This window comes from Nicotiana attenuata, unplaced genomic scaffold, assembly GCF_001879085.1.
Source record: "Nicotiana attenuata strain UT unplaced genomic scaffold, NIATTr2, whole genome shotgun sequence".
NCBI classification, from domain to species: domain Eukaryota; kingdom Viridiplantae; phylum Streptophyta; class Magnoliopsida; order Solanales; family Solanaceae; genus Nicotiana; species Nicotiana attenuata.
The window spans coordinates 272367-298372 of record NW_017670684.1 but is presented as its reverse complement, the minus strand read 5'-3'; the positions used below and the strand labels follow the sequence as shown (position 1 = coordinate 298372).

The following is a 26006-nucleotide window of genomic DNA, read 5'->3' as shown; positions in this document are numbered from 1 at the left end:
CTGTTTTTCTTTTCTTTTTGGCTTTTTAGTAGTTAGTGGTTAAGGGTGCCTCAAGCAAAGCTTCACTTAGGCCTAGCACATTTGCCTTTGATCTCACGGTCAAAAATAAATTGTTGTGTTTAGGATGGTGAAAGTCGTGACCCTGAGACTCTTGTGTTGACCGATAACCATCAAGTGGTTTTTCGGGACCATTGTGTGCTCAAATCTTATCTAAGGTCGTTGTGGGCCCCCGACTCTGTGTCTTTAGCAATCCCATAGCGTGTGTGGTGAGAAATTGCATTGCAAGTCCAAGTCCCGAGCCATTGGTCTAGAACTTGCCCTGAATGTTTGTTGAGGTAAAATCCTAAGTGAATTTTGACTTGAGACATGATTATAGGCTCTCCTTGATCCAAATGATAGCTTAAACACTTCCATAGCCTACCAAAGATAAAATCCCTAGTCAACCCTTTTGAGCCTTAAACCTATTTTCTTCAAAAATCATGATACAAGCCTTTACCCGTTCTAAAAGATACCCTCTCTTGGCACCCGATCTTTCCTTAGCACATGGCAAAAGTATAAATTTGGGGGAGAGATGAGGATTGCAACAAAGTGGTAAAAAGGTACAAAATGAAGAAAAGGAAAGGCAATGAAAAAGGAAGAAAAGAAAAAAGACAAAAAGAATACTCAATGTGGAAAAGAATAAAACAGGGACTCAAGAAAAGCAAAGAGTGAAAGGTGTGAAAAATTGAGAAAGAAAAAAAGAGTTGAAATGTATAAAAAAGAGTGACAATGTGTCTCTCTTGCCCCTTTGAAAGAAGTGAAAAGACTCAAAGAGTCAAGTGAATCTGTGCCAAAATGGAACAAAAGAAGTGCTTAAGGGAAGATGAAACCTACTTAGAACAAACATTGCCTACCCGGAACCAAAAGCCTTCACTATGTCTCCACAAAAGTCCTATATGATCTCTAGTTGAATGAAGCTTACATTAGTGGTGACTTACATAAGGGGCAAACATATGGTACTTAGTATTGGACTTGTGACTTTTCTTTGAGAGGGATGAGTGATTTCCATTAACCTCGTTATGAGTGCCACTATTCCAAAGGTGAGGTTTGCTTAGGGAGAGCTGAAGATGTGTGAGTTTGGTTTCCACAATGACTAAAGTAATAGAAAGAGTCCTTTGATGTGTTGAGTCAACTCTTGATGCTCCTGTGTCACACTTGATCCATGGTGTTTTAAAAGAGTAAATGTTGTTAATGATTCATGTGTATTGAGGGCAATTGTTAGTCCCAATTAATGCTAAATGAGGTCACTTTAGGATAGCTGAATTGTCTTAGATCTTCTCTTAAGGGGTGGGTCTTATTTTGTTTGCTTGAGGACAAGCAAAAGCTTAAGTTTGGGGGAGTTGATAACTAGGGATTTTGATACATTTTATACTCCTCCTTGCTTATGTTTTGATTAGAAATTTGTACAAAATAGTCCCAAAAAGGCTCACAAGTTGTGCTTGATTGCAGGTTTGATGAACAAGGTGACAAGATGTCAAAGATCAGCTCAAAAGGAGTGAAACTTGCACAAGTATCAAAGCAAGACAAAGCTCAGGCAAAACAAGGCAAGTGCGGCCGCACACCATTTTGTGCAGTCCGCACAAGTGAGGTTCAGAGAGTATTCAACTCAGGCAAATCAGGAAACGCGGCCGCATGGGATTTAATGCAATCCGCACTAAAGCTACTGCGGCCGCACTCGATTTAGTGCAGTCCGCACAACCAAGAATCAGAGAGTTGCTATTTTCGGAGATTGAAGCCAATGCGTTCGCGCTCCATTTCATGCGGACCGCACTAGAAGCCATCACGGCCGCAGTCCATTCTTTGCGGTCTGCATTGCCCAAGTTCAGAGAGCAGTTTTGTCAAGTTCAAATCCCTAGTGCGGCCGCACGCGATTTTGTGCGGTCCGTACTAACCCCGCAGGGGTATTTTTGTCCAGACATTTCAGCTTAGTATAAATAGCTTCTTTTCCATTTTTAGGTTAAGAAGATAGTGAGTACTGAGAGCTGCGCTCGTGGGTTCGAATATTTTAGCTATTTTGGGCAATTTTATCTTCATTTCAACATTGAACCTTCTGGTTTATCTTAGCAATTAATTAATATGAGCTTTTCTTTATCTATTTCTTTGTTTCTTTCTCTAATTATGAGTAGCTAGACCTATCAGCTAGGGTTGTGGCTCAACCCTAGCATGGGTAATTGATGGGTCTTGTATTTTAGAGCTTGATTGACTATGGGTGTTTGATATTTGGGCTAATTCCATGTTTAATTGCTAAATTAGTGGTTGCAAACACTAGTTTGTGTTTAGTTGACTTTTGCTCTTCTTGAGAAAGAGAGCCTAAGTCTCTAGAATTAGTCCAACAAGGAATTGTGGCGTACTCAAGACAATTGATAGCCCCAATTAAAGGGTTAAACCGAGAGATCGTAATCCCGACTTGATCCTCAATTGCTTGTGCATATTCGCATACCCAGTTGGTCTTGAGAAAGTCAATTCGGGCAAAATCACTCGAACTACCGAGAGGTATAGAGTGAGTAGAATCGAGCAATGGTTATATCATACTGCCTAAATGTGTCAATCTAGCTTTAGACTCAAGATTCCGTTAATTGACCACCTAGGCGAAAGTCACTACCCTAGTGCTCTTTAATCATTTGAACAACTTGCAATAGTTTAATCCTAGCTTATAGTAGTTTAATTGAGCATTGTAGTTTATAGAATTAGAATCATAATTAAAACCCAAAAATGTGTAGAAGTGCAATTTGGAGCAAATACACAACTCCACTTTAGATAGACACCCAACTCCAATATCTAGCTCTCTGTGGAATTCGATCTCGACCCTAAATCGGGTAAAAGCTGTTTCGACCTCTCTCGCTACTTAATAGTAGTGCAGGGTTGGCCGTGATCACAGGCGCCAGTTTAAATAATTGTTATGCGTTGAGTTACTTCCTTTTACTGCTGGAAATCGATACCGCATTCAGTTCCCTCGCTGTCGGTTGATCTCCTCTTATTTGTTTGATCCTCTCCGGAGTCGGGAGTTTCAGTATTTAGTGATATATTGATGGTACGACCTTCATCTCATGTAACCATAATCTATCGAGAATTATGTTGTAGCCCATGTCGCTGTCCACTACTTCAAATAAGATAGTCTTCGTGACCCTTTCGGTGTTCGTGGGTAGAAAGATTTCCCCTCGGGTTGTCACACTTGCTAAGTTGAACCCGGCGAGGAGTTTTGCTGCCGGAATGATGCTTTCTGTTAGCTTGGCTTGTTCCAGTACCCTCCATTGAATGATGTTGGTTGAACTTCCCAGGTCAACCAAAACACGTTTAATTATGAAATCTAAAACATTAAGAGAAATTACCAGGGCATCGTTGTGTAGCATGATAAGTCCAACGGCGTCTTCTTTCGTGAAGGTGATGATGTCATCTTCGGCTACTTCTCAGAGTCTCTTGCTATGAGTCACTGATACCTTTGCCTTTTTGGTTGCCTAGAAGGTTACACCGTTGATCTCGTACCCCCCCCCCCCCCAAAAAAAATCATGTTAATAGTTAGTCGAGGATGGTCTTCTCCTATCTTCAAGGGTTCTGAGTTATCTCGAGTGTGACCGTAATTATTCTTGGCCCGGTCACTTAAGAATGCCTGAGATGGTCGTTCTTCAACACTGTTGCCACTTCCTCGCACAAATGTCTGCAGTCCTCAGTTCGGTGGCATTATTCCCATCATATTCGCACCATAAATTAGGATCCCTCTACTGGGATCGGATCTCATTAGCCTCAGAAACCATGCTTCCTTGATGTTTCTCATCGTCGATACCACCTCCACTACACTAATATTGAAATTATATTCGGACAACCTGGGATAAGTGGAATTCCGGGGATGTGATATCTCTTTGTCCTGCAACGACCTGTTGTTTCGACCGCGGTAAGCTCTTCTGTCGGGAGCGAACCTATCTACCAACCAGAATCCCTTGTTGTTGCATCCTTCAGCCCTCTCGTAGGGCAAAAATCGGCCCTTAGAAGATTGTCGATCCGTATCAAAATCATCTTTTGATTTATCTTTTTTCTTTTCTTGATCCCAGCCTTTGGTAGATACTGGGAACCCTAGATCATCATCTTCTATCCTTATTTTTGATTCATAACGGTTATAGACATCCGCCCATGTGATTTCTTGGAACTCGAGCAAGCTTTCTTTTAGCTTCTGGGAGGCGTCGGAGCTCTTCGGGTTCAACCTTTTAGTAAATGACTCAGCTAACCATTCATCTGGCACGGCCGGTAACAACATCCTCTCTTTCTGGCACCTGATCACGCACTCACGCAACAATTCGGACTCTCCTTGCAAAATTCTGAATATGTCCGCCTTCCGGGCCTGGACCTTCCTGGCCCCGGCATGGGCGTTGATGAAAGAATCTAAGAGCATTTTGAAGGAATCGATTGAGTGTTTTGGTAGGAGTGAATACCACGTCAAGGCACCCCTCATGAGGGTTTCCTTGAATTTCTTTTGTAAGACAGACTCAATCTCATGTTGGGCCAAGTCATTTCCTTTCACCGCCGTTGTATTAGTTGTGATGTGCTCCTGAGGGTCTGAATTCCCATCATACTTCGGTGTGTCAGACATTTTGAACCATTTCGGAATCAATTCTAGTGTTGCGCTCGATTTGAACGACAATTGGGTGTACTTCTTCGAGTCCAGACCCTTCAACACTAGTGGTGTGCCCGAAATTTGTTCCATTCGAGCTTGGAACTCTTTCACGTTATGATCCATCCACTCGTTCATTTTCCTTATGAATCTCGTAACTTTAGTTTTAAAAGGATCATTGTTGTTGCCATTACCGGATCCGCTGCCGATCCCCATGGCTCCGTCGAAGCCGACCTCACCCCTCGGGGTGTTGTTATCAATTCTTTGAGCCGTTTGATTTGCAGGAGCGCTGGAAGGAACGGGGCACCTTCCATTTGCATTGTTGGAAGTGCCTGACAATGCCTGCTTTAGTTCCATCATGGTCTGCTTGCCTTGAGAGATGGCTCATGATGGCCTTTTGTCGCTCTCTCAAGATCCTTACTGTTTTCGCAACATGATCGTCCTCAAAATCATCAAGAGTTATCTGTCGCACATGTCAGGTATACCGCCCACCATGTATTGGAGTTGCTACGCCCTCCTCGTTGCGGGTGTCACGGATCAAATCCTCATATTGAAGCAGATTTTCTTGTGCCTCAACGTTGTGTGTAATCTTGACATCATTAGCTGCCATTTTTTTTATTTTTGCTATGAAACAAAGAATCAAACAAGTTAGTAATAGATGCATGGATCAACACAATTACGCAGTTGTCTAAGCTCCACGGTGGGCGCTAAATTATTTACACATAAAACAGTATAGTTGAATTTGTTGCGTGGTTTATAGACAAGCGAATTGATTCGATCAGAAAATGATAAATAAAATAAATAAAAATATAGGACTTAGCGTTGAAATCGAAATAAATAGCACATAGCTTGGTTCCGAGAGCAAGGCTTCCCAAAACAGCAATAGAACAATGTTAGACAGAAAACAAAGTATTATTTAGCTTGAGGATAATGTGTAGCTAAAATTTGTGAGAAATCTCTCGTCCCTTACAATGGTTGTTGAAGTCACTATTTATAGCTATACCCAGAGAACAAGGTCCTAGGATCAAGCCTCTCTTAAATGACAATAATGTGAGTCATTGATGAATATGTAATGTCAGGCCATGGATGCCAAAATTCTCTGCAACGACTATATATTTAATACTGAGGAATATTCTTCATTAAATGTCATCTGGTGATAAATACTCGTTTGCTTCCGTTGACTAAGTTTCCTTCGGGATCTACCTGGTGTCAACTGAAGCTATTGTCCTCGGTCTTGGTTTCCACTCGCTTCATCTTCCGTCTGCCTCCGGTGAAGGATAGTTTGTTATAAGTTGGAAAGAGTGGGGCTGGTCCCACATCGGTGGTGCAAGGCCACTTTTTGTGCCTTTTAAGTCCTTGTCCTTTTATGTGTTTAATTTAGAACACATACTCTTATATATGTGCAAATACATATATATTATATATTATATATTATATATATCAATATCAAATACATGGACTTGGACTTAGGGCTTCGGCGCGGGTCGGGTCGGACCTAAAATAAATAATTTATATTTTATTTATTTCTATAATTAAATCTGTTTTATTTGAAATTTAAATTTTAAATTTATTTGAATAAACATATGCGTGTGTTTGTGAAAGAACATATCTTTTTTGAAAAGGTTCGATGGTTGCTCTATAAATAGAGGTTCTTCCAACAAAGTGAATATAGAAAATCACAAGTATTATTGCAGGCTTTGTTGTATTCTGAAGAGAATCATTTGTATTTTCCCTAAATTAGTATACAGGCGATAACTCTTTAAGGACAGTCGATTTTCAAGCCTCAAAGACATTTTTGATTATTATTTTCTAACAATCTTAAAGAGTTATTCTACTATGGAGAAATTGATGTCTGTTGTTGAGAATCTGAAGGAGTTCATCAAACTTGATCGCTTTGATGGAACAAACTTTACCCACCGGAGAGACAAGATGATATTCTTGTTGTCTGCCCTCAATATCTACTATGTTCTTGATTCTGCCTTGCCTGTGATGCCTGAGCCCACAGCAGAGGATTCTGATGCAGTCAAGGAAGAAAGGAAGAAACGAAAACACGATGAACTGTTGTGTCACGGTCATATTCTGAATACCTTGACAGATCGACCATATGATCTCTACTGCAATCTGAAGTCGCCAAGGGAGATTTGGACTGCTTTACAAACTGCATACCAGAATGAAAAATGAGGTATCGACAAATTCCTGGCCTTACAGTACTTTGAATTTAAAATATTTGATACTAGGCCCATAATGGATCAGATTCATGAACTGCAAATTAGTATCAAAACCAAGTGATCTTGAAGTTAAAATTCCTTATGCACTTCAAATAGGTGTTATTCTTTCGAAATTGCCTTCCTCCTGGAATGACTATAGAAAGAAAATCCTACATTTAATGGATAAAATGACTGTGGAACAATTTCGTACTCACATTCAAATTGAAAGTGTGACCCGTGCTCATGATGCTATTAGTCAGCCCTCGAGTTCCGCAGTCAATTTTGTCAGTCAGAATGGTTCAGGAAGTGGGAACAAAAATCTAAAAGTTTCCAAAAAGTCTTCTTTTAAAAAGAGAAAGAACTTTAGTTGTCATCACTGTGGGAAGAAAGGTCATATGATTCGGGATTGTAGATATAGAAAGGCAGGAATAAATTTGAATGCAGGAAACACAGAAAAGTCTGGAAAGATTGAAAATTTCTGGAAATTCTGAAAAGGCAAACGCAGTGGAAAATTCTGCCCAAGGACTGGTTACCATTCCGCAATGCAAATTGGTATGGTTATAGAATTGAATATGGCTACCGTTGCTACAAATACTCAAGACTGGTGGCTAGATTCGGGTGCTACTATTCATGTTTGTTATGACAAGAAGATGTTCAAGACATATGCGAAAGTGAAAGATTCTGAACAAGTCTTGATGGGAAACCATGTTGCGGCAGATGTTGCTGGAAAATGAAGCATTGAGATTAACTTCACATCTGGCCAGAAATTGACATTACCGAATGTGTATCATGTTCCTGATATGAAGAAAAACTTAATGTCCGCTGCTTTGCTGTCAAAGAAAGGCTTCAAGATATTTATTGAGTCTGATCATGTAATAGTGTCTAAAAATAGAGTCTTTGTTGGAAAAGGCTATAACTGTAATGGCATGTTCAAATTTAGTATTAATGAAATAAATTGTATTTTTGCTTATGTTGTTGAGTCTAATTCTTGTTTATGGCATGCTAGACTAGGACATTTAAATTCCGGCTCCTTGAATTATATGTCCAAAAATGGTTATATCTCATGTAAAACTCAACATATAAAATGTGAAATTTGCATACAAGCAAAGATGACAAAGATACCATTTCGTAAAGTTTAAAGATGCACAGAACTATTAGATTTAATACATTCAGACTTGTGTGAATTAAATGGAGAATTAACTAGAGGAGGCAAAAGATATTTTATTACTTTTATAGATGACTTCTCTAGATTTACATATGTTTACCTACTTAGATCTAAAGATTAAGCTTTTCAAAAGTGTAAAGAATACAAGTCTGTTGTAAAAAATTAAAGGAGTAGGAAAAATAAAATTATTCGAAGTGATAGAGGCGGAGAATATTTTCCTAACGAATTTAATAAGTTCTGTGAAGAGCATGGCCTAATACATCAAATGAGTGCCCCTTATACTCCTCAACAAAATGGGTTGACGGAAAGAAAAAATAGAACTTTGGTGGACATGGTTAATGCTATGTTACTTAATGCACATTTACCACATAATTTATGGGGTGAAGCACTACTAACTACATGTTATATTTTAAATAGAGTGCCTTCAAAAAGTATGCATGTTTCGCCTTATGAGCTTTGGAATGGTAGAAAACCAAATTTAAATTATTTTAAAGTGTGGGGGTATATATATCCTATTATAGAGTACCTGACCATCAAAGAACAAAATTGGGTCCTACAGGAATTAGAAGTATTTTTGTAGGATATGCACAACACTCAAAAGCATATAGACTGCTAGACCTAGAATCTAATGTCATTAAAGATCTATACATGTTGAATTTATTGAAAAAAGATTTATAAATGAAAATTTTGATGAAATGACTGAAGTAAATGGAAAACGTATTGATGCAAATAAATTGTCACTTTCTGAAATATTACAAATAAAGAAAGAAGTGATGATGTGCAAATAGAACCAAGAAAAAGCCAAAGAATAAGAAAAGAAAAACATCTTGGTTCTGATTTTATTTCTTCACAGTCTATAGTATTTTTTGTTGAAGGAGATAGGGAAAACGTTTGTAATCAAATTTCTATTGTATTGAATGTTGAAGAACACCCAAAGACGTTTCAAAAAGCAATGTCTTCTAGAGACGCTACCTTTTGGAAAGATGCCATTAATGATGAATGGACTCAATGATATCCAACAACAGTTGGGTTTTAGTTGATCTTCCTCTTGGATCAGAGCCTATAGGTTGTAAGTGGGTCTTTAGAAGAAAGTACAATGCAGATAGTTTTGTCCAAACCTTCAAAGCAAGATTAGCTGCAAAAGATTTCACTCAAAAGGAAGGCATAGACTATTTTGATACATATGCTCTTGTTGCAAGAATAACATCCATTAGAGTCCTTTTATCCTTGGCCTCTATTTATGATCTTTATGTACATCAAATGGATGTTAAGACGACCTTTTTAAATGGAAACCTTAGTGAAGAAATATATATGCAACAACCTGAAGGATTTGTTCTTCCGGGAAACGAGAAGAAAGTTTGTAAATTGATAAAGTCTCTCTATGGTCTCAAACAAGCGCCTAAATAGTGGCATGAAAGGTTTAATAGTGTAACTATCAAACGGGTTCGTACATAATCATGCAGACAAGTGCAATTACTCTAAATTTACAAAGAAATATGGAGTAATAATTTATTTATATGTCGATGACATGCTAATTTTTTGTACGAATCTACGAGGAATTACTGAGACCAAGAAATATCTAACTTCAATTTTTAAAATGAAAGATTTGAATGAAGTTGATATATTTTAGGAATCAAGGTCAAAAGAGATAACAAGCGAATGACTTTGTCACAAGCACATTATATTGATAAAATCCTTACTAAATTCAGTTATTTAGGAATAAAGGAGTATAATACTCCTTATGATTCTAGTGTTAAGTTAACTGCAAATACTGGAAGAGCAGTAGCACAATTGGAGTATGCAAGTGCTATAGGTAGTATGATGTACGCAATGCATTACACTAGACCCGACATAGCATTTGCAGTTTGTAAACTTTCAAGGTTTACCAGTAATCCAGGTAATGATCATTGGAAAGCAATAAGTAGAGTACTTGGATATTTAAAATACACAAAGCACTTGGACATTTGCTATAATGGTTTTCCTAATGTATTAGAAGGATATTCTGATGCAAGTTCGATTACAAGTAATAAATCCACACCAGGATGGATATTTACTCTAGGCGGTGGAGCCATTAGTTGGGCATCCAAGAAACAAACATGTATTTCCTATTCTACTATGAAATCTAAATTCATTGCACTAGCAGCTGACGGAAAAGAAGCAGAATGGCTGAGGAATATGTTACTTGATATAAAGTTGGGGCCACATCCTATGCCAGCCATTTTCATATTCTGTGATAGTGAGACTACAATGTGTGTTGCTCACAATAAGATATACAATGGAAAATCGAGACATATAAGCTTGACACATGCTTATATAAGAGAATTAATTATAAATGGAGCTATAGCTATAATATGTGTGAGATCAAATAAGAATTTGGCTAATCCACATCCACTTACGAAGCCATTGGGTAGAGATGTAGTACAACAAACTTGTGAAGGGATGGGGCTGAGGCCCTTAAATTAAATACAAGTAATGGGAACCCCACTTTGAGTTAGTATACACTCTAACAATATAAGTTTAATGGGTAACAACAAGTTACTTGTGTTGTTTAAGCACTGATCTCCTCTTTAGAAGCCCTAATTCCATTGTACTACTTACTGTTATGTGAGGAGTTAAGGAGTTGTTAAAGGCTTGTTATAATAGGGGCATAAAGACAAAATTCAAAGTGCATACTATTACACGAAGAGGTTAATTAATCTTAATGGAATTATTAATGTCTGGAGTAACATGGACATATTAACTAATTCCACCTATATGAATATTGAAGTGGTGCTGCTTCTAGCAAGATTTAAAGGGTTGATCTTGTAAATATTCATGAATACAGGATGAGCACATGGCTGTAAACGTGCTAAAGCGAATACTGAATTTTCTTAGCCACTGTATAATATTGAGCGTATGATATTTTCGATTTTGACACAAGGAGTTGTGGTACAAACCTTTAAGGTACCAATAACTTCATCAAGATTTTAAGATATTTACACTAATGGAAAGTTCAAATCAAAATAAGATACTCTCCGATAGACGTGATATTATGAGAAATACAACAAACTAGTGAGGGATTGAAGGATAGTTTGTTACAAGTTCGAAAGAGTGGGACTTGTCCCACATTGGTGGTACAAAGCCACTTTTTGTGCCTTTTAAGTCCTTGTCCTTTTACATGTTTAATTTAGAACACATACTCTTATATTTTAATAAATACATATATATTATATATTATATATATTAATTTCAAAGACTTGGATATGGACTTGGGGCGCGGGCCGGGTCGGACCCAAAATAAATAATTTATATTTTATTTATTTCTAATTAAATCTGTTTTCTTTGAAATTTAAATTGTAAATTTATTTGAATAAACAGATGCGTCTGTTTGTGAAAGAACACATCTTTTTTGAAAAGGTCCGATGGTGCTCTATAAATAGAGGTTTTTCCAACAAAGTGAATATAAAAAATCACAAGTATTATTGCAAGCTTTGTTGTATCCTGAAGAGAATCGTTTGTATTTCCCTAAATTAGTATACATGCGATAACTCTTTAAGGACAGTCGATTTTACGCCTCAAAGCCATTTTTGATTATTATTTTCTAACATCCGGTTTCACGTGTCATGCTATTATTCGAACATTTAATATAAATCGATTTTATCCTATATAAGTAGGATTAACTAACATATTAACTAATCGATTACGATAAAATTGGATTTGATTTTGCTGGTCCAAATAAAAATCGACAATAACGGAAAATAAGAATAAGGCTTTGAGATGTGAAAATCATTTTCTTATGTTGACGGTATGTTATTGAGAAATATAGAAAAATTCATCCAAGATATGGCAAAGCTTTTTTCTACACTAGTCACTTCCAAGGGGATTATAAATCTGTATTTATCTATCTATATCTATATCTATATCTATATTATTATAAAAGCATGAATACAAAGTCGGTTTACAAAAATAACCTTATAATATTAAGCATAATAACTCATAATAAAAGGATACAACCGGAATTCTAGATATTAACATTATAATCCTATTAATTTTAGGACATAATACTACAGTTAGAATCCTACACGATACCAAGACAACTTATAAAAGGAATTGTAGCAACTAAGCGGCAGAATCACTTATATGGACGTTTTACCTTTTGTTTAATCTCTATGCAAATATAAATATTTCGCACATAAAGTAAAATCATAGAAGAGAAACTAATTGGAATTTGAAGATCACTATTCAATAATTGGATCTTGTGATAGAATGATAAACGAGAAGTCGAGAACCTAATTTTTATCCAAATTTTAAGGTTATTAAATACAAATGGAGGACAAGTTATTCACCCCAAATCACTTTTACTCTTATCTATATCTATATATATGTCTATGTCTATCTATATCAATAATATTATAAGAGCATGAATAAAATGTTTGAGTACAAAAATAACATTTTAATATTAACCATAATAACTCACAATAAAAGGACATAATCAGAATTCTAGACATTAGCCTTGTAATCCTATTAGTTTTAGCCTTTTAGGACATAATACTACACGATAAAAATCCTACATGATAACCTTTAAGAAACCTATTAGTATAATTTTTTGGCATAAATATATAATACTACATGTAAGAATGTACACCTAATACGTTTAGGAACATGTTAAATTTTCTATTAGTATAATTACTTTGGGGATATGGACATATTTTTAGCCATGTAATCCTATTTACTTTTAGGATATACTTCTTAAAAAATTCCTATTAGTAATTTAACTTAAAAACGTATTATATTGTCCAAATCCATTTAGAAACATGAGAGCCTATATCTATCTATCTATCTATCTATATCTATAACTATATTATTATAAAAGCACGAATGTTCTATGCTAAATGTCGAGCGACAAAAATATTCCTAAAATATTGATTGACGTTTATACCCTTAATTATTTACATTAGTGTTTACAGAAAATCGTATGAAAAGGACAAAACTAGAAATACTACACACTAGGATAGGTACTTGTAATAGAATCCATTGCAAATCAGGATCTCTTCGGCGGCGGTGATTTATTACAACACTAAGTGCACAAATTTTGGTGGATTTGAATGTTCTATTATATGCAAAATATTAATTAATATTTGAAGAGAATTAACTTCCATTTTTTATTCATGGTATCTTTATTTTCCATGCAGAATCCCAAATTAATATATATTTATATTATAAATTTTCTACCTAATTCAATAAGAAAAGATTAGTAATCAAAATTTTAGTTGATTATAAAATTATAAATATTAAAAAATAACTTAAATGGCTAATTTATTCTATTATATGCAAAATATTAATTGATTTTTGAAGAGATTTGACTTCCGTTTTCTATACATGGTATTTTTATTTTTCATACATAATCCCAAACTAATATATTTATATTATAAACTTCCTACCTAATTCAATAAGAAAACTAGAAAAGATTAGTAATCAAAATTTTAGTTGATTATAAAACTTTAAATATTAAAAGAATAAATTAAATAATAATTTTATTCGATGCAAAATTTATTTTTAAAAGGAAAAAAAGATAAACGATATTATATTTCATTAAAGGCCTTCGTGCTTTTAATATAGTTTGTATCTATCTATATTTATCTATATATCTATCTATCTATATCTATATTATTATAAAAGCACGAATGTTTCATGCTAAATGTTGAACAACAAAAATATCCTCAAAATATTATTCAACTTTTATACTCTTATATTTTGTTAAAAAGATAGTTCCATATTGAATAAAATAATAATATCTAATTAATTTGCCTAATATTTAGGATCTAATACCAACTAATGATAGAATTTCTCAATGTACGTTGCCTCCTGCCATCATCCACATTAGAGGCGCATCCGGTATTTAAATCTTATGGGTTCAACTTTTAAGGTTTTTAGCATTGAACCCATTACATTTTTAAAGTTATGGATTCATATCCGCTACTTTTGTAATTTTAATGAATTTTTACATATAAATTTTTACTCCGCATCGAAAGTTATGGGTTCAATTGAACACGTTAGTTGTTCACTACATCCGCCTCTGATCCACATCTCCTACACAGTTATACCAACAATCTCCTATATTATTCTTTTATTAAATGACCAAATATTAAAACTTTGAGTTGGACAATATCAATCAAACCATGCTCATTATGATTATTTTTTAAAATTTAATTTGAAACACTTTCATAAATAATTGACTTAAAAATCTCGTGCGTTAACGTAGAAACTAGTAGAGCTAAAATCAAGCATATTTTAAACATGCATATTATTTCATAAACATACATATTCATTTTATTCGATATTTAAATTTTAAACAAAAAGAAAATAGTTTGTTACTGAAATAAAAATAAAGTATATCGAATTACCTTTCTTAAATAGCTCAAAACCAATAGCTGGGAATGAAACTCGAAAGAGGATTACACAATTATCACTTTAATAACCATAGTAACTACTACCTCATAACTATAATTATTGACCACCTGTATAGTTTAATAACAATATAACAACAATAACAACAAAGATTAGTCTTACTTCAAATAAGAATAATTAGGGGACGCTTATATAATTTAATTGTGTAGTTATTTTTTCAGAACAAATATACTCTCTCCATTCCAATTTATGTGAACCTGTTTGACTTTTGTCATTTAAGAAAAAAATGAATACTTTTGAAATTTGTGGTCCTAAACAAGTCAAAAAGGGCCAGAGTATTTATATAGTTATAAAAGATTCTCATTAGGTAGAATGATAAATTTAAGCTAAATTATTTTCCAAATTTAAAAAGGGGTCATTTTTTTTTGGACCCGATCAAAAAAAAAAAAAAAAACTCACGTACAATAGGGAGTAGTATGTAATTTTTGTAATTAAAATAATTTCCAAATAATAAAGCAACAAAATCGTGAAATTAGGGAGATCCTCAAGGATACGTCACGAGGTTCACCGTTCATGGCAATCTCATCGTAAGACGACTGTTCATTCATCTAATCAATCAGATCCCTTTTTCTGCTTCTCTCCCTATATATTCTCTCTTTGGTTGCTTCCTTTTAAATTTGATCCTCCTCCTCTAAATTCTGATATTTACTGGTCGGTAGGAAAGAAGATAATAAACGTAGGAAAAAAAAAGATATATATTGATTGTGAGGTACAAAAATTAAAAATCCCACCAAACGATGCTTAAATAATGGAGCCACATCACAATTCGGATTCTAATTCAAAGCTCTCATCTGCTACTGAAGGAGCTTATTCTAGGGTTTCAAAACCACTTCTTCAATCGGTAATTCTCTCTTCAAGTCTTCTCCTTTTTATATTCCCCCATATTAATTGATTGATATTTTGATTGGCTGATATGTTTTGCTGTTCTAATTCATCAGAAGTAACGAAATCTATTTGAGCAGCTTTTTAGTCAATTTTTACTGGTGCCAAGTTTTGGGTTTTGCTTCAACTGCATAAAGTTATTGTCTTTATTACTAAAACTGTCGGTGTTTCGAAAATTTTACTCATGGTTAGTTGTTGAATTTGTTGTTGAGAATATCTTAATGAGAAAAAAGGGGATTTTGTTATGTGATATCATTTGTATGGAGATTAGCCTATATAAAAAAAACAATACAGTAAAAATAAAATAAGAGATAGAGAAAGATTTATCTGAGAAGTTATTGTTTTGAGGTTTTAATTTATTTGAAGGAAATAATTGCGGATTTAGGGGTGCGATCATCTGTGGAGAGTAAACTGGCAGCTAAAATGAGGTGTTAAGTAGTCATCATCTTAATTACGTTGCTGTTTTGTGTGTGTGTGTGTGTGTGTGTGTGTGTGTGTTGAGGGTGGGGTGGGAGTGGGGGGGGGGGGGGGAGGTGGATTCGGGGGTGATTGAAAAATTTGGAATCAAAAGTATAGATGATAACTGACACTCATAAGAAGTAAAAGTAGTTGTTGATGATGAGTACTTTGCTGCTAGAACTTATCTATCTCTCATTCATGGTAAAAGAACTGACTTCTAGCATTTCTTTAATCACGAATGTAAGTTTAAGTGTGATCCCGGCTCATATATTAAATCTTGTTAACTGTATGTAAGTAAGCATCATCAAAAGTTTCTCAAATTGAATAACTAGATTCTTGTGGTCAAATTAAATGATTTATGTTCAGAATTTCTGCCTATATCTGCTGCTTTGAGTATGATAACTTTCTCACCGTAAGAAAAGAACGTGTTTGCTTTATTTACTGAACTTTCCAGCACTTTGAACTATCTCAAAGTATGCAGTTGAGAAATTTTTCTTCGACAAAAAGCCTGCTAATAGTCATGCATAAGGAGTGTTAGTTATATGCTGATAGTTGGTACTCACATGTCTCCTCCTTTGGTATATTCCATTTCAAATTGTCGTGATCTATTTCTTTTGCTAGGTGAAGCGCACAGATATTTGCTGCTTGTTGATAGTTACTCTAGTTTTCTCTTCTAAAGTTATCCTGTTATTCATTTATTCATGTAGGTAAAGAGTTGCAGTAATTTCTAAGTGCAAGTAAAAATTTTAAGTTTGACATGAGAATACACACTTATCGTGTTTTTTGGTGATAGGACTGTAGTAAGTTTGGAGATAACAGAGGCCTGGATGATTTTGATCCAGTCATTGGTTCAAATGTTGTGAAAACGGATAAGCGTGAAGAATATGACAGACTAGCTGTACACCTAAGGGATGAAATTCCTGAGAACACAAGTTTGACAAGCCGTCTAGATAATCGAGCAGAAGAACTTGTTGCCAACTTCTCTGTCCAAACCACACGTGAAGCGACACAGGAACTTTTCAGTAAACGGTCATTTCAAGACACTCGAGAAGCTAGTGAAAGGTATCATATGGACTGCTCGAAAGGGGAATTTGAAGAAGATTCTCTAACCCTGAGACAGAACAATATCTTGAAGTGTTCTGAGAAGATTATTAGCAGCAATTGGGATAAAGTAGGAAAATGTGGTACTGAAACATCTGGTCAAAGTGCTGGTCACATAAACAACAACAAGAGTTATATCATGGGCAAGCCAGTGGCTGGAAAGCAAGAGACTGATCATGATTCACCTTTGTGCACAGAAGAAAACTATGAGAAGGGGGCACGCACAAGTAAGGATATGGTTAAAGCTATAATCTCTAATGTTAATTTAATTCAACAGACCATCGAAAGTGATGTAAAAAGAAACTCTCTATACCCACAATTAACTGAAAATAGAGAATGTGAAACGCAGTCATCTCAAATGGTAGAAGAAAGTACATGCCACCAAAATCAAGGAAGGTATTTCTGCTACGATTCACCACTCTTTGGTGAAACTGGAGCTTGGATTCCTGTATCAGTTCCTCCAATGTCAGAGAGTGAGCATGAAGAGTGGAATAGAGGCTTCTGCTCAAACGGGGGATACCTTCCTGATGGTGACACAGATTGGAATCAGTGCATGGGGGAAGACAAGGAGTTGACCATGTGGGATGTGGTGGTGGATATGTTGCTTGCAGCCCGAGGGAAAGTGCAATCTCTTGCATCTGGTGATATTGGTAACATGGCGTGGATATCAAGCCATCTCATTGAGCAGGCTTGGAAAGAGATGGCTCAAACCCTCACAGAAGCTAATTTTGGTAATGCCCAGGAAATTCTCGAGGCAGATCCTCCCAAATGGTTGCCTGACAGTGCATCTTCCTCTTGTATGTTATGTAGTGTGCGGTTCCACCCTATCATGTGCAGCAGGCATCATTGTCGATTTTGTGGTGGAATATTTTGCAATGAATGTACTAAAGGAAAGAGTTTGCTCCCTGAAAAATTTCGCACTGGGGAACCGCAACGAGTATGTGATGTATGTTGTGTACGTCTTGAGTCCGTGCAGCCATACCTAATGGATCGAGTAAGCCGTGCTGCTCAGTTGCCAACCCATGACCTTACCGACCTGAGCACATTGCGATCTTGGGTAAACTTCCCGTGGGGACAGTCAATGGAACACGAAATTTACAAGGCCACTAACACTATTCGGGGCTATGAAAGGGTATGGAGTTCTGTTTCTTATATTAAATGCTGCATCTTTTATATGTCTACTCATACTAAAATACTCCTGCTAAATATCTGATATTGAAAGCAATTGCTGTATTATTGTACTATTTAACCTTCTAGCCTCTAATTACCATTTGGAGTTCTACTGGTATGCATCTTATATGTAAAAAAATTAGGAGCAAGCATGGATCTCTTTTTTATTTAATTTCCTGATATCTTATGATGAATATTGGCTGCCTGAAATATTCTGAAACAACAAATTTCAGATTGGTTTGTTGAGTTCTGAGAAGAAAATTCCAGAAGCTATTCTACAAAATGCAAGAGGTCTTGCCATACTTACGGTTGTGAAAGTTGGAGTGATGGTCACCTACAACATTGGAACCGGATTGGTAATTGCGCGTAGAGAAGATGGTTCATGGTCTCCCCCCTCGGCCATTTCTTCTTTCGGTGTGGGATGGGGTGCTCAGGTGAATAAATTTACTATATTTCTGCTAAATGAAGTAAACTATAATCACTGACCATAAATTTACTATATTTCTGCTGAATGAAGTAAAGGATAATTACTGACCATAAGTTTTCTATATTTCTGCTAAATGAAGTAAAGGATAATTACGGACCTGAATAGTGTGGTCTGAATATAGTGGATTCATATAGCCGGCAACTAATTTTGGATTGAGGATAATTGCCACTTTGGTTGTCTATATTGAGATGCATTCATCAGTGTAGGAAGAAATCATAGATATGAGCATTTTACATGGCTTCCATGGATGGTGAGTGTATTAATTGCCACATGGGAAATCGGTACCCAGTGGCTTTTGGCTGTTATCCATAATCAATGGGTAACTAAGCAAATTCAAATGTCATCTTGGGATGATTTGTATATACCCTCATTTGGGATGGCAAAGAGTCTTCCTTTCATGATAGTATTGGTGCTTTGGCAGTTCATCACGGGACTTCGTATTAAGCCCTGGCCATTTCTGTTTAGCATTAAATGTTGGAGAAAGATGTCTGTTCTCTAGTTAGTAAAATTTTCTATTCTTACTTTAACGTAGTTTCTTCAAGAAGGAAGTGTGTAAAATTTTATAAGGAGATCAATCAAAATATCATTTCTATTTCAATAGGAACTTCTTATCATCAATAAATCATAAAACAGATTTCTATTTTGCAGGCTGGTGGAGAACTCACTGACTTCATTATTGTTCTGAGAACTACTGATGCTGTCAAGACTTTTGGTGGTGATGCGCATCTTTCAGTTGGAGCTGGTGTGAGTGCTGCTGCTGGGATCATTGGGCGAACTGCTGAAGCTGATCTTCGTGCTGGAACTGGAGGCTATGCTGCTTGTTATACATACAGCTGCAGTAAAGGTATCAAGTTCACCTTGTTTATGAGTTCACATGTATTCTGCCATGTTATACTTTGATTTGTACGTTCTGTTGTTGCATGATAGAGTTGGCATGTGATTATGCTTTTCTATATCACGCAATTGTTAATGGCCAGAAAAATTTAATCTAAGCTTTCCACTCTCTTGCCTGTTGAGAAAAGGTTTGAATAGTCAAATATGCAGAAAATTTGCTCATCAGAAGAATAATTATGGGTTTCAAAGTCTACAATAATTCATAGAGTTCTTGTTGATGTTGATTTAACTTGAAAAGAGTTTAGGGAAGTTAGTGAACTTCAAACCAATTTTCTCACTGTCTTTACTATTTAGACTGTATCTGTTGTTTCTATCTCTGGAAGTTAAGTTGATGCTTGCTCTCGAGGCCTAGTTATATCTTTATATCATGTTTAAAGTTCTACTTTTTTTGTGGTACAGGTGCCTTTGTTGGGTGTTCCCTACAAGGTAGTGTTGTGACTACCCGAACACGAGAAAACTCCAGATTTTATGGTAGCCAGTCACTGAAAGCTCCAGAAATTCTCCTTGGTTCGTTGCCGAGGCCCCCTGCTGCAGCCGCCCTATATCGTGCACTTGCCGATTTATACCAGAAACTTTGAAGGTCTCATTCGTCTTTAAGGGTTGTACATAATGTTACGGGTTGAAAATTTGGGGGCTTGATTATTGCTATTCTTTGTGAATTATGAGTGCATAGATATAGTTACTTGTACAGTCTGGAAGAAGAATTGTAAATATAATCATGATCTTTGCTGGGAGGGTATCCTTGCTCACTGAATCTATTGGCAATTTGGCAGTCAATTTGGGAGTGAAAAAAATGGATGAAAAGAGTTGTGTTGTGGCGTTTGTTCTGTTACTCGGACAATTATCCAATAATACCTGATAACCCTAATTCTTGATTTGCAATGGTAGTTCTGCTGCCACATTTTCCACTGTAACATTAAGGCCAAGCTTTAAAGAAGATAGCTAACTCCTTAGTAGGTGAGAGGTTCGTCTCTTTCTCGTGTTATGTTTTAGGTTGTTTGCCTCGTACATTTCGCTCCTTTGCGCTTTACACTTGGGTTATCTGTCCTATAGTATTTTATTTCTGAATTTTCTTTAAAATACTATAACTTGGACAATAATAAATATTATCTTGTTAGATGATTAAATATTTAGTGATTTAGAATACTATATACACACGTTATTCTGCTTAGATGGTTAAGTTGATATTTTTACATTTTTTATTTTGGACTTTATATGATTCTAATATTTTCTGTATTTTTTTACTTTATCATCTTCTTAATGTATTTTTTATTTTTAAGCTATTAAAATTAAAAGCTATGTGACTTACGATCTGTAAGCATAAGCCCATCTCAAGTAAATTGACCTGCCTCTCTGTTATTTGTAAAATCACTCCAATACGATTGATAGCAAGATGCAGAATATTAATATACTACATTTTGTAGTTCCTCCTATGTTCGTCTTAAAAAAATGTGAGTCAGACAAACAGAAACTCTATGTTATTTTAGTTAATGAGAGTTGATATACTCTTGAGAGCTTTTCTGGATAAATATATACCATAAGGAATGTAAGCATTTGATATCTCTATGTTCAGAAGCTTAGGGAGAATTACCATTATCACGGTAGCCATTCCTTCAGGAGTATATCATTGCATGCATCGAATAACTCCCTTCATTTTAAATGCTTCGTTCTGTTAAGAATTTGATGGCAGCCTCAGCTGTTAACTCCAACCAATATTGTTCAGCCCTTCGAGATGTCATTAAGGCTATGGACGAAGGCATTTACCTTGAATTTTCTCACTAGTCGCTATCAAAACTTAGACAAACCTGGTAGAGCCTACTCTACAACAAAATCACTCTGTTTATAAATGAAGTTTATAAGGAAAAAACAAATGAATAAAAGGTACAGAAAGACAGATTCTTGTTAGTCAACTCTAGCTACTTACTATATCGAGTGAACAATTACAACAGGGTAACTACAAACAAATTCAACACTGAAAGTGAAAAGAATCAGAAGAACAGGGGAGAATATTAGAGAAAATACGATAACGTTCCCCCAATGGACAAAAAAAAAAAGAAAAAAAAAAGACTTCACATGAGCTATCTCCTCTTGAAGAAAACAAGAGAAGGAAAATTAACTGCTGTTCCTACTCAGTATTTGTGACTTTCTGGTTTTCCCTGAACCAGAGTATCTTCACATTCAGGAGAAATGACCAATACATGAAGTTAAAAGCTTCCAAACTTTGCAATGATCATATAAGCATAGATTTTCACTTTCTACTCGCACTTGCTATCTGCAAAGCAGCAAAAGAACACTAATCAGCTACTTTTAAGAAGAAGACTTACTTTTGAGAGAGAGAAAGAGAGGGAAGGAGGGGAGAGGGGGGGGGGGTGTTGGGGCTAGAGTTGCGTAAGTGTGTTTGCTTCAAAGGTTCAAATAAGAAAGTTTACCTAGTGCTGGAGTTCCCAAGTGTAAGCTCAAGATCATCACTGACACACTCTTCGTGAATTCTTTCTCCTTCCCATGGCTTTACTACTCCCTTCACGTTGCTGCCAAATGCGAACTCTGCTGAGATAACATCCGACATTGGTATATCAGCTGTTTGGTCCATACCAGCTCCAACTGCAGGTGAACATGTCCCACTTTGCCCAGGTGTCCACATTCGAGACCCTCCATTTGATAGTGGCTCCTTAAATCCAAATGGATTTGATGAGACAAGGCTGAATGTGGGAGATGAAGGCCCATCCTGTGGAGTTTGAACGCCAGAAAGCCATCCTGAATCTGGTGGGGTTTGGCGACCACCAGGACTAGGAGGGGTTGAGAAGGGCAAGAAGGGATAATGATGTTGTATCCATGTTGAATTGGCCGTGGGATTTTCCCAATTATCATTCATTCTAGGAGTACGGGCAGTGGGAGAGCTCGAAGGTGGTGTCACAGGAGCACTTATAGAATCTCCAGGAATGCACAGATGGTGGGGAAAGTTAGATGAGGAAGGTGATGAGCCAGATGATAGGTTCTTAAGCCAAGGAATGAGCGAGTTGGGATCAGAATTATTTTGGACATTGGCAATATAATGGGATGAGACCGGGCTGGGGATAGATGATGAAGCGGGACTTGGGTTATACGAAGCACCAGGGCTCAGTTGGTAAGACGAACAAGGGCTTACTGATGCCGAACCACCAATAACATCCATGTGGTGTACTGGCTTGCAACCCTGCAGAAAAGAACAGATGATAAGCAGCAATAAAGGGGGCAAATCAAATAGTCAACAGTGAGCGCTTCACCAGAATTATGCTATTATAGCAGAAAGAGAGCTGACATTTGCAAATGCAGACTTGAAAGATTAGATGATTAAGGGCGTCCCGAGATCTTTTTAAAGCGTAAAAGCGTCCCCTTCACATGACTTCAATTGCTTAAGTTCCAGAAAGTGTAACTTAGTTATTACTTAGGCCAGATTCATCAATTAAGTGACTAATATATTATAGCTCATTCGCGTACATCTATCAGCAGCATGAAGATGCCCTAAATCAGAAGCTTCCACTCTTTTAATGAACATATAAATTGTCATGGAATGAGGAGTACCTACATTTAGGTTGTGCACATCTTGCTATTTGTAAGTAGCCAACTTCCACAACACCATTGACCAACCAATTTAACTCTTCAAAAACAAAGTCAAAACATGCCATAGATTGAAAGAATCATCCTGCTTGGTACCCATGGGATGGTCAATTTATCTCATGATTTAGCAAAGAAAGTATACGAAAGTGACCTTTTAGGAGAACCAGTAGCATAGATGGGCTAAAAAAAGCAGCAGCTACCAAATTAAAACAATAACTACGAGTAGCAATAAAAAAAGACTATCAAATAACCCATCGACATTTACATGCAGGACCCGGCATCTTGACTTGTGACCTCTTTAGGCTCATTTACGCATATACACATTTTAAGAGATCTTCCAGTTTAGGTCAACCAAAAGTTTCAAACAGATGTAAATGTGGTTCAGCAATTTAAACATTCCTTTTTGATCCTCCCAAATTGGTCTCCCTTTAAGCAATGTTTTAAAACATTCAGTTTAACATAACACTTAAGGGGGCCCCAATTTTTGCTATTTCTATCACAATTCTTCTGTATTGTACTCCAAAAATGATAGAGTTAACATATGAACCTACATCTTTCCAACTAATAGAAAACAATTAAAATATTCAACTCTTCCCCTAAATCTAAGAGACACATCTGTCAAACTAGAAATATTACATTGGCATGTATCGAGTATTTAAATTGGTAAATTCTGATATTTTCAATGAGCATAGTTTTTTCCAAAGAAAAAATTCCTAGTAGCTTGAAATGGTAACGAAGTAGGGCAAATCCACATTATCTAAAGGGAAATAAAGAATACTCTGTTGGTCTAAAAAGAGCCAAGTCTATTTCCAGAAAGTGAGGACATTCTCTAATTGACTGAGACATTCTGAACTTATTCAATGTTCTGAAATAGCATATTGAGTAGCCATTAATACTTATTTATTGAGTTCAATTATAATTGTTCCCACATAAAAAAGCTCCCCATTAATCCTAATTATAATCGTTCTCCATATATCAATAAAAGTTTTCAAAACTCATTTACACGCTCCAACCACATCTGTGCTCGACCTCTAGTTTTCCTTATTTAGGCTACATTTGACACCCACTTGAAAAATTCAAAATCCTATTTGTCATCATCTTGGTTATTCTCAAATGGCACATTTTCAACTTTCAGCCACAAAAATCATTTTAAGTTGGTCCTCCCTCTCATCCTGTTGATCAAGACTCAGGCACCATGTCCACTAAAGCCCCACATGTTAATGATAAAAGTATCCAAACATACCCATAAGAATTGGACATAACCCAATTGCCAAAACAAGCCATAAAGGCATAAACAACATAGAATGACGGCACCATCAAAATATTACATAATTGTAACCCTACCATCCCAACAACTTTTGAGAAAGGGTGTCCATATCCAATTATAATGTCAACTCTATGATTAAACTGCAATTCCAGCAAACACGTTACCCCCTCACCTCCTAGTCCATCAACAGCCTTTCTCCACATCACATCCAAAATTGATTTCCCCACACGCTCTACAGCCTCAACTATAATTATAAAGAATAAATACATATAAAATAAAGATAAAAGAACCAACATCAATAACAAAACCCAAGGATTTGGCATCTTACAAATTTTTCTTCCATACAATGCTGTAACTCAGATAGTCCATAAGTAACCTACTCGCTCTGTTCTCTCTTATGTGGCACTATTTATTTATTTCATTCCAAAACGAATGACAACTTCATAATTTAAAAACAATTCAACTTTAAACTATGCTTTTATAGCCACATAAATCTCGTGGCATACAAGTTTCAAAAGTTTTAATGTCTCCACCACCTAAATGGAACTAAGTGCGTAACTTTTTTCATTTGTGAGATTTGACCTCTGATAGTGATACATCAAGGCCTTGGGGTTGTACTTCCGTGAATTAACGATTGGACCTTAATATTTAAAATTCCTAAACTACCCTTCATAAAGAGACTGCAGATTCAGGACTCCAGAACTCAGGGCTGCAAGCAATCAAAGGACTGGTAAAACCCTGAAATCAGCTGAAATGTCCATACAACCCATCAATTCCAAAAGGAAAAATGTGGGACCCTGGGAGTACAGCAGGGGCTATATAGTCAAATGAGCATCTAGGTGAAATATTCAGACTTTCTGAAAACTCTGACTTTGGAGCAGAACAAATCTATGAAGAATTCGTCTTCTTGATTTTTTTCCTTTTCCTCTAAAAAAAATAATTTACAAAATCCAAATGACTGAATCATCAATCTAAAAAAAAAATATACTGTAGTAAAAATGAGTTTACCTTTCGGTAAGTGGTTCCATCATCTTCAACGATCCAACCAGCTTCTTTACAAAGAGCTTTCAATACCTCGTTATTATCACAGTGCTTAGGGAGCTTATAATTACCGTACATCCTCAATCCGGCGAAGATCTTGGCGGCGATCGCCCTCCGCCGCCGCTCTCTCCGCTTGTTGTTCTCTCTCTCCTTCCATGTCGGTAGCCGAGTGCCGGACGTCATTACCACGCGGCCGGTTCAATAGAAGGCTTATAAACCGGATTAAATTCTCGACCGGTTTAGTTTCTGGACCGGGCTCTGGAAGTAGAAATGAGAGAGCTAAGACGTGTTTGAGCTAAATATGGACATTGTGTTTGAGCTAAATATGAGCAGGTGAGTTGACAATTGTCTCTGAATATTAACAAAATTACTGAATTGCCACTACAATTTTTGTTTATTGATTAAAAATCCTGTAAATGTGGGCGGTGCACGTGTTGAGTCTTTTTACAGTAGTTTTTGATGGGTAGTTGCGAGGAAAGGGAGTATTTGAAGTTTAATATGGGGGATCGAGTCAAATGAAAACGACAGCGTTTCTCGCTCTTTTGGTGGGGTCTATTATCTGTCTGAAATTTGTAAAGAAAGGGGGTAGGGGTAAGAATGGAATTTTAATTGGATGACCAAGTCAAAATTCAAAAAAGGACCAAAAA

At 36.2% G+C, this 26006-nt stretch overlaps 2 protein-coding genes and 1 long non-coding RNA gene across 6 annotated transcripts; 1 reads left to right on the top strand and 2 right to left on the bottom strand.

Moving 5' to 3' along the window:
* Positions 1 to 14927: 14927 nt before the first annotated feature.
* On the top strand, positions 14928 to 20329 carry LOC109242280. 2 transcript variants are annotated; one of them, XM_019409145.1, is made up of 5 exons: positions 14928 to 15302; positions 16604 to 18035; positions 18307 to 18507; positions 19209 to 19404; positions 19854 to 20329. In XM_019409145.1, exons 2-5 carry the CDS (start codon positions 16872 to 16874, stop codon positions 20030 to 20032), a joined length of 1740 nt encoding a protein of 579 aa, XP_019264690.1. In that variant the 5' UTR covers positions 14928 to 15302; positions 16604 to 16871; the 3' UTR covers positions 20033 to 20329. The 2 variants fall into 2 exon arrangements, with proteins under 2 accessions (XP_019264690.1, XP_019264689.1); XM_019409144.1 differs by having other exon boundaries at positions 16596 to 18035.
* A 946-nt stretch (positions 20330 to 21275) lies between these two features.
* Positions 21276 to 25681, bottom strand: LOC109242277 (BES1/BZR1 homolog protein 4-like). 3 transcript variants are annotated; one of them, XM_019409143.1, is made up of 4 exons: positions 25327 to 25679; positions 23020 to 23136; positions 21884 to 22647; positions 21276 to 21726 (listed from the first exon to the last, which is right to left on the bottom strand). In XM_019409143.1, the coding sequence occupies exons 3-4, from the start codon at positions 22624 to 22626 to the stop codon at positions 21723 to 21725; spliced, it is 747 nt and encodes a 248-aa protein (XP_019264688.1). In that variant the 5' UTR covers positions 22627 to 22647; positions 23020 to 23136; positions 25327 to 25679; the 3' UTR covers positions 21276 to 21722. The 3 variants fall into 3 exon arrangements, with proteins under 3 accessions (XP_019264688.1, XP_019264686.1, XP_019264687.1); XM_019409141.1 differs by lacking the exon at positions 23020 to 23136 and having other exon boundaries at positions 25327 to 25680; XM_019409142.1 differs by lacking the exons at positions 21276 to 21726; positions 23020 to 23136 and having other exon boundaries at positions 21880 to 22647; positions 25327 to 25681.
* Positions 23858 to 25320, bottom strand: LOC109242279. The gene is made up of 2 exons (XR_002070372.1): positions 24647 to 25320; positions 23858 to 24562 (listed from the first exon to the last, which is right to left on the bottom strand). It is a non-coding gene; the product is annotated as an uncharacterized LOC109242279 (long non-coding RNA).
* Positions 25682 to 26006: the final 325 nt, after the last annotated feature.

Bases quoted from the DNA above. Each gene is read 5' to 3' on its own strand.
- LOC109242280 (XM_019409144.1), top strand. From the start codon at position 15,210: ATGGAGCCACATCACAATTCGGATTCTAATTCAAAGCTCTCATCTGCT. The intron at 15,303-16,595 runs GTAATTCTCTCT...TTTTGGTGATAG, and splicing joins CAAAACCACTTCTTCAATCG to GACTGTAGTAAGTTTGGAGA. The intron at 18,036-18,306 runs GTATGGAGTTCT...AACAAATTTCAG, and splicing joins CTATTCGGGGCTATGAAAGG to ATTGGTTTGTTGAGTTCTGA.
- LOC109242277 (XM_019409142.1), bottom strand. From the start codon at position 25,542: ATGACGTCCGGCACTCGGCTACCGACATGGAAGGAGAGAGAGAACAAC. The intron at 22,648-25,326 runs GTAAACTCATTT...TCTTTTCTGCAG, and splicing joins ATGGAACCACTTACCGAAAG to GGTTGCAAGCCAGTACACCA.